At 40.4% G+C, this 8788-nt stretch overlaps 1 protein-coding gene and 1 pseudogene across 1 annotated transcript; one reads left to right on the forward strand and one right to left on the reverse strand.

Annotated features, from left to right (window-relative positions):
* Positions 1-543: 543 nt before the first annotated feature.
* LOC110544153 (phosphoglycerate mutase 1-like) lies at positions 544-1129 on the reverse strand (annotated as a pseudogene).
* Positions 1130-1926: 797 nt separating this feature from the next.
* On the forward strand, positions 1927-4061 carry LOC110544154 (ras-related protein Rab-18-like). The gene is made up of 2 exons (XM_060375486.1): positions 1927-1939; positions 2313-4061. The coding sequence occupies exons 1-2, from the start codon at positions 1927-1929 to the stop codon at positions 2990-2992; spliced, it is 693 nt and encodes a 230-aa protein (XP_060231469.1). The 3' UTR covers positions 2993-4061.
* The last annotated feature ends 4727 nt before the right edge of the window (positions 4062-8788 follow it).

Raw genomic sequence — 8788 nt, forward strand, 5'->3', positions numbered from 1 at the left:
TAGGATCAGAAGGAAGGAGAGGAGGACCTTTCCTATCAGTGGACTTGGGGAGGGACATTCATGGAGAAGGGGGAAGGAAGGTGGGATTGGGAGGGAAGGAGGGAAGGGTTTATGGGGGATACAAAGTGAATAAAATGCAATTAATAAAAATTAAAATAAAATTTTTAAAAATGCAAAAAAAAATAAGACATAGACTTGACAAGATTGATCCCAACCTTCTGGGGCCAGCAGCTCCTTTAGGATCGGAGAGGGAGTAGTATCCTTTAAATCTCCATGGAAGTTACTTTCACCCTCCACTGGGATGACTACAGGCCCCAGTTACCTAACTGCAGAAGAGTGCAGGACAGGCTCCAGGGACAAAACTGGGTCCACAGCTTTTCCTCGGTGGTTGGTGGTCGTATCACAGCATGGTTCCTCCCCAACCTCTTCCTAAGCAGATCCTTAGTAAACAAAGGACTCTACTTACTACCTCTCAACAATCCTGGCAAAAGGAGCTGTTCTTTTGTGGACCACGAACCTGCACCCCCAGAGGTGTTAATCTGACTAGATTCTATGAAGAGAGTGGGTGCAGGGGGTGGTAATCAAGACCCTTTTCTCCTCCTTGATCTCGGCGGGGGGGATTTCTTTATTCCAGAAGGCCAGTACTCTGGCAATAGTGTTCTTCAGGCTCTCACAGATAGGAGGACAGCTGGTCCTCAGTAAGGTCTGTGCACCTGAGATCCTTACTGAAGTTACTGTAAAAGGGATGATTGGTTGCATTGGAGGTGGTAAGACATCTAAGATCACCTCCAGGTCTTTACCTGCCCCTCATCATGCTTAGCAGTTTCTGTTTTATTGAGACCAGTTAGAACCCAATACTGTTGGTCATAGAGGCACCCGGTCCTGATCACTGGCAAGCCACATCTGGTCAACAGCATCGAGGACTGTCCAGAGGGTCCATATTGCTCTCTTCTGCATGAAGGCGAAGCAGATATCACATTCATGGCCAGCATCTTGCAACGCCTGCCAGCGGGCTTCGCTTCCTTGTGGCCCATCAAGTCAGGTCGGCGTTGTACCAGCTGCTGCAGCTGTTCTCCAGGTTCCAGGCACTCTTGCCGTGCCAGATCAGCACCAGTTTGTAAGCAGCCATGGTGACAAGCAGGGGATGCCACAGCAACACAGTCAACTATGTTTTTCAATATTCAACTTGTGCCTGCTACCTAACTGAAATATTCTACCTTTGATCAACAATTACTCACCTTACCTGTAAGCACTTGATAAACACTATTCCACTTTAGTTCTGTGATATCAACTCTGTTAGATTCCATATATAAGTGAAATGATGTGACATTTGTCTTTCTGTGTAGTTTATTTTACTTAATATAATGTCTTCTAAGTTCTTACAATATCAAATGACACAATTTCCTTCTTTATTTTGGTTGAACAGTATTCTATTACAAACTCTACCCTCTTTCCTTCCTTCCTTTTTTTTTTTTCTTTTGGTTTTGTTTTTTTCAAGACAGGGTTTCTCTGTGTAGCATTGGCTATCCTGGACTCAATTTGTAGACCAGGCTGGCCTCAAACTCACAGCAATCTGCCTGCTTTTGTCTCCCAGAGTGCTGGGATCACAGGCGTGTGCCACCAGGCTCTGCTCTTTCAATTTTTTTTTTCTTTCTTAAGACAGGATTTCTTCCTTTTGGCTGACTTAGACATAGCTCTGTTGATCAGGTGGCCTCAAACTCAAAGAGATGGACCCGCCTCTGCCTCCTGAATGCTGACATTAAAAGTGTGCCCCATGATACCCAGCAAACCCCATTTTCTTTTACTATGCATATACTGACCATACAGTATTTCTGTGTTTAATCTTTAAAATATTTCCACACTGTTTTACGTAATGGATTTTGTGATTTACATTCTTTGAGTATGCAAAGGCTTTCTTTGTCTCACATGTTGGCCAACAGTTAGCTTTTGTCTTCTCTGTAATCATTCTAGCCCTCACTACAGTCTTCCTGTGCTTTCACTTTGCATCTTCCTGATAAGCGCCTTCGTTTCTTTTCCTGTCACTCTGATAAAATACTTTGATGAAAGCAATGTAAGGGAGAACAGCTTGATTTTACTTTACAGTTCAAGGCACAGTCCATCATGGTGGGGAAGTCAAGAAGGGAGGAGGCTGAGGCAGGTGTCTGTATCACATTCACAAATCACAAAGCAGAGAGTGATGTGCATGCCTGTTCTTAGATTTTTTTTCTCTATTTTGTACCTTCCAAGATGCCCTGTCCAAGAAATGGTTCTCTCTGCAATTAACTGGGTCTTATCAAGATAATCATATGTAGATGCGCAGGCCGCCTTCGCGGACACCGGGGATTGCAGACCCCGGGGGCTGGGTCGGAGTAAAGTGGAGGACGTGCTGACTACTCTGAAGATCCTCATCATCGGAGAGAGCGGGGCGGGCAAGTCCAGCCTGCTCCTGAGGTTCACAGATGACACCTTTGATCCAGAACTTGCAGCAACAATAGGTGTTGACTTTAAAGTGAAAACTATTTCAGTGGATGGAAATAAGGCTAAACTTGCAATATGGGATACGGCCGGTCAAGAGAGGTTCAGAACCCTAACTCCCAGCTATTACAGAGGTGCGCAGGGAGTTATACGAGTTTATGATGTCACAAGAAGAGACACCTTTGTTAAACTGGATAATTGGTTAAACGAATTGGAAACATACTGTACAAGAAATGACATAGTAAACATGCTAGTTGGAAATAAAACTGATAAGGAAAATCGTGAAGTTGATAGAAATGAAGGCCTGAAATTTGCACGCAAGCATTCTATGTTGTTTATAGAGGCAAGTGCAAAAACCTGTGATGGTGTTCAGTGTGCCTTTGAGGAGCTTGTTGAAAAGATCATTCAGACACCTGGACTGTGGGAAAGTGAAAACCAGAACAAAGGAGTCGAGCTGGCACACAGGGAAGAGAGCCACGGAGGAGGAGCCTGCGGTGGTTATTGCTCTGGGCTATAAACTCTGGGAAGTCCGTCTCTTGCATATTTGATCAGATAGTGACATCTTTCTGTAGATAAACTCTTAACTGCTATCAGGGACCTTGCAGTTTGCACATAATTGTTTTTATCATGGTAGTGAGTATTTGCAAGAACTCCCCTCACCGGCTTTCCCAGGTGAAATGTTATGGTAAGCATGCACAGTTCGCAGTCTATAGTATTTTTTTTTAATGTAACGTAAAATAGGTGTACCTTCATGAGTACATTTGGTTTTATGATTTACATTTATCATGTCATTTTTAAAAACATCCGTCTAGTATGTGTTGCTGCAAGTCTGCTTTTTTTCTCCCTTTTGCTTAATTACTGAATTACTTGGTATGTAGAGCCGGGACGGTGGGGAGGTGTAGAGGTATCATCAGCCTACCCAGGTTCCTGTGAGGAGTGACAAAGCACTATGCCCAGCTCTTCTCGGGTGTTGAAGATGCTTAGTACTAAGTCAAATTCTCAGTCCAGGATAGAGCCCAGGGCAATTCACAATTAAATCCCTATGTTCTGATGATGCTTCCAAAATAGTATTGATAAGTTAAAGCAGTTTGGTATTTTAATTTCCTCCAGTCTTCGCTCGGTCACCTGGAGCTTTAACCCTGTGTGCACACATTGGTTCCTGATCCTTGGTGTGATAGTTACATGGCATCTGGCAGGGTACCAGTAAGACTGGCCCTCACGTGGGTCTCAGAAGGCCGTGAGCAGTACATTCTAACTCCTGTAGTACTTCCACTTTAAAAACCAACAGCTTTCTTCACAAGTGTTGGCAGTGTTAGTCCAGGTGCTCAGGTGTAGTTTGTTGTGTAATGACTGTCTGCATCTTACGGCTTCCATAAATGGCTAGTTGCTATTCAAAAACCTATTTCTGTGTTTTGAAGGTGGGGAAGAAAAACACTAAATGATAATTGGAAAAAGGCAAATTGCTTCCAGATTCTGACTGCTGGGGAAATGCTATTGCAATGAGATCGTTGATAATTGACTGTAACAAATATCGAGTAGCTTATTAAAAACCAACCTGTACAGAATAATAAACCTTTTCCACAATATTCAGTTTTCTAAAAAAAAAAAAGATACTCATATGTAAATACAGTAAACCATATTTACCATTTTCACTCATTTCTCTCAGATCCATCCCATCTTTCTCAATCCACCCAATTTAGCATCTTTTTCTTCTTCTCCTCCTCCTCCTTTTCCTCCTCCTCCTTCTTCTTCTTCTTTGTCTGCTTCTTCTTTTTGAGACAAGGTTTCTCTGTGTAGCCCTGGCTGTCATGGATTCACTCTATAGATCAGGCTGGCCTCAAACTCAGAGCTCTGCCTGCCTCTGCCTCTCAAGTGCTGAGATTAAAGGTGTGAGCTACCACTACCTGGCTTTATAATTTTCAATGTATAGATATACATGTCTTTGGTTAAATTTATTTCTTCTTTTTAAATTATTTATTTATTTATTTATTTATTATGTATATAATGTTGTTTGCATGTACACCTGTATGTTAGAAGAGAACGTTAGCTCTCATTACAGATGGTTGTGAGCCACCATGTGGTTGCTGGGAATTGAACTCAGGACCTTCGGAAGAGCACAGAGTGCTCTTAATCTCTGCGCCATCTCTCCAGGCCCTGGTTAAATTTATTAATACATCTTTTCACTACTGTAGATGAGATTGATTCTGTGATATCCTTCACAGATACTTCCTGTCAGTTGTAGATTTATTACTGATTTTTGAATATTGATTCTGTGTCCTGCAATTTTACTGAATTTATCAGCTCTGACAGTATTTGGTTGGGTAAAGTTTTCTGAAACATTATAAGGTGATGTATCTGGAAACAAGGAAAATTTAGCTTATTCTTTCCAACTTGGCTAACTTTGTGCTTTGTTTTGTTTTTTTCTTTTTCCTTGTGAAATTGCTTTAGGCAGTACTTTCTATACTATGTTGAATGGAGGTGATAAAACCTGTTCTTTTTGTCTTTTTCTTTTTGATTGGTTTGGGGTTTGTTTTCTTTTTTAAAAAATATTATTTTTCTTCCTTTATTTATTTAATCACTCTACAGCCTGATCCCAGCCCCCTCCCTACTCTCCTCTTAGTCCCACCCTCATGTCCTCCTCCCCCTACCTCCCCTTTCCTTCTTAGAGAAGGCGAGGCCCCCAAGGGGTACCAACCCACACCTCAAGTCACAGCAGGACTAAGTATATCTTCTCCTACAGAGGCCTGACAAGGCAGCCCAGCCAGGGGAAAGGGATCAAAACGCAGGCAACAGAGTCAGAGACAGCCCCTGCTCCCACTGTTATGGGACCCACAATAGCCAGGAACAATATAGATGTCCCACAAATGAAGAATGGATAAAGAAAATGTGGTACATTTACACAGCGATGTGTTACTCAGCTATTAAAAACAAAGACATCGTGTAATTTTCAGGCAAATGGATGGAAAAAGATCATCCTGGTTTGGTCTTTCTTTCTTTCTTTCTTTTCTTTTCTTTTTTTTTTATTTTTCAAGATAGGATTTCGCTGTGTAGACTTGGCTGGCTTACCTAGACTAGCTTTGTAGACCAGGTTGGCCCTGAACTAACAGATATCCACCTGCCTCTGCCCCACTGAGTGCTGGGATTACAGGCATGTGCCACCAAGTCCAGCTCTGGTTTGTTTTTTCAAGACAAGGTTTCTTTGTGTAACCCTGGCTGTCCTGTACTTACTTTTATACAAGGCTGGTCTCGAACCTCCAGCGATCCACCTACTTCTGCCTGCACAGTGCTGGGATTAAAGGCTTGTGCCACCACTCTCAATACTGTCCTTTATCATCTCAGCTTTTCCCTAATGTATATTATATGGTGCCATTAGTGGTTTTGTCATCCAAGGTCTATACTGCGTCATACATATGTGTGTATATGCATATTAAAGATTATGTATTTATTATGTATACAGTGTTCTGTCTGCATTCCAAAATAGGACACCAGATCTCATAATAGATAGTGATGAACCAGCATGTGTTTGCTGAGAATTGAACTCAGGACCTCTGGAAGAGCAGCCCATGCTCTTAACTTCTGAGCCCTCTGCCCAGCCTCCACGGTATATTTTTATACCTAACTTGTTGAGCATTTTATAGGGAAAGGTTGTCGAACTTGGACAAATGACTTTTTCTGCATCTATTGAAGTGGTCATATATTTTAGTTCTCCTTTTTTAAATATAGTCATTTTCATAGATTGGCATAATTGGAATCATTTGATCATGGTGAATGGTTCCTTCATGTACTGAGACATTCACTTTGCTGTGTTAATTGTTGAGGATTGTTGCATCCATGTTTTTTACCTTTACAACCGGCCATTTTTAAGCTCTTTGTGCCTTTGGAGCTAAACTGGAACTGTTATAGGCAGTCTATAGTAATAGAGTGGAATCCATTTCTTTCTACATTAATTTCTGATTAGGAAAAAAAATACCAACGTTCTCCATTTTGCTCTTTGTTTTCTATGTGTGTTTTATTTTGTTTATTTGCTTAAGTTTTGGTTTCTTTTATTTTCGGGGCAGTCTCATTATGTAGCCCTGACTGGCCTGGAACTCACTATATATAGACTTGACTAACCTCAAACACTTCCTCTGGAGGTGTGGAATTAAAAGTATGTGCTGCCATGCCTAGCCATTTTTTTTTTCAGTTTACTGAGACTTCAAGTTATTGTTTAATTCCTTTCATTTCTTTTTTTTTAACTTTTTAAAATAATTTATTTTTTATTTTATGTGCATTGGTGTGAGGATTTCAAATCCTTTAGAATTGGAGTTACAAACAGTTGTGAGCTGCCATGTGGATGCTGGGAATTGAACCCGGGTCCATTTGAGGAAGAGCAGACAGTGCTCTTAACCACTGAGCCATCTCTCCAGCCCTCTTTCATTTCTTAAGAACTCATTTTAGATCTTGGAGGGTGGGTAGGGAAGCTCCAGTGATGATGAACTTCCTCAGCTTTTATGACCGGGGAATGTCTTCAATTCTGGTGGATATATTTGATATTTGACAGTTTTTTTCTCCATTTCAGTTCTAAAGAAAACATTTATTAAAGATAGGAAAAACAGTTACTAAAAGAGTGATTGTTCCCAGAAATCTGTAACGACACAATGTATTTCTTCTGTCGTGCCAAAATATGGGTTAGCCACAACCACGATGACAAAAGCCAAGATCTTATCCAACATTGTGAATGAAGAAAAGAAACAGCAAAAGAACAATATAGATGACTAAAAAGGAATGGTTTCCTTATTTCATTCCTAAAAGGAGATCAAATAGATGCACATGTCTAGTTTTCACATTAAATTGAGCATCTGGGACTAAGAATTGGAACATCTCATCACATGGCATTAACGCATTAAAGTGTGCATGGTGTCATAAAACAGGATTATGATCCCTTAAAAATATTGTTGTCAACTAGTCAGTGAGACACTCTCCAGCATAGGTCTAGGTTATTCATCACTAACTATACAGATTAACAATTTTAAAATTAAACAGTAAGACAAAAAGCTCCAATTCCTTTTATTTTCTCTTAAAATCAATAAGATAACAGACACCAATTTGATTATACTTCAACACTTTCAAAATAATATCATGGTAGAAGAGGACCAAGACCAAAAATATGTGTCAGAAATTCAAGCACAAAGTGAGCTCCTTCGCACAGCTTTCTAGGGCTAATGAAGAGAAGCCATGTCAGAATCTCTCCGTACTGAGAAAAGTCGCAGAATTCTTTTCCAGGTACTTTAGGAAATTGTGAGGATAAAGTTCTTCTCATTCAGAGGTCTATAGGCCAACATTGCTCCAATGTTTACAAATAATTTTGGTAGATGTGTTCTATGCCCAGGACATGGACTATCAGTATGAATGATCTGTATGCTGTATATATTTGTCACCCATATTTATATACAATTATATATATGCATGGCATGTCTGGGTATCAAGCAGCGCGTTAAAATACTCTCCCATACTTGCCACAACTTCATTAACAGCATATTCCTTATGAACTACGTTTCCTCTAGATTTGTCACAATTTGTATAATTTTCTGAATGGGGTCTACAGTCTTCCTGGCAGAAAGACAAAGGAGCTGTTTTTGCCTGATAATCAAGTTCTAATCATCAACAAGCCATATTTCGCTCTTCAGAACTCTTTCATTTCCATCCTTTTCCAGGACTCTTCACTTGTTTTCTTTGTTTTTAAATTTTATTTTCAACAACTTCATACATGCATACAATGTACTGAGATCATATTTACCCTCTCTTATTTCCCGTCCGGTTTCTACAGACTCCTTCCTTCTTCTAAACTAGTCTTTGTCCTAATTTTATTTCTTATTTTCAAAACTTCTAAAATTAATTTTTATTTTCTCTGCATAGGTGTTTTGCCTGTAGGTGTGTGTGTGTGCATCATGTATGTGCCTGGTGCCCCTGGAGGCCAGAAAAGGGCATCAGATCTTCTGAAACTGGAGTTACAGATGGTTGTGGTGTGCCTTGTGGGTGCTGAGAACCAAACCCAGGACCTCTTGAAGAGAAGGCAGTGTGCTCTTAACTGCTGAACTGTCTCTTCAGCCCAATGTCTTATTTTTGTGCTGGTTTCCTGAAGGTTACTGTGCTTACTTGCTATATTCATGATTAACTGGCCATATTATATCCTGGAGGCAGCATTTCACAGGACTGTTCCCCATCCCCCAGCTCATTCTGTCTCTTTCTCCATGATGACCCTCAGATTTTGTTTTCAATAGTAGACTATAACTATAAATTTTTCCATAAACATTTTTTTTCCTGCTTCAGACCA

This window comes from Meriones unguiculatus, chromosome X (genome assembly GCF_030254825.1).
Source record: "Meriones unguiculatus strain TT.TT164.6M chromosome X, Bangor_MerUng_6.1, whole genome shotgun sequence".
Taxonomy (NCBI): Eukaryota; Metazoa; Chordata; class Mammalia; order Rodentia; family Muridae; genus Meriones; species Meriones unguiculatus.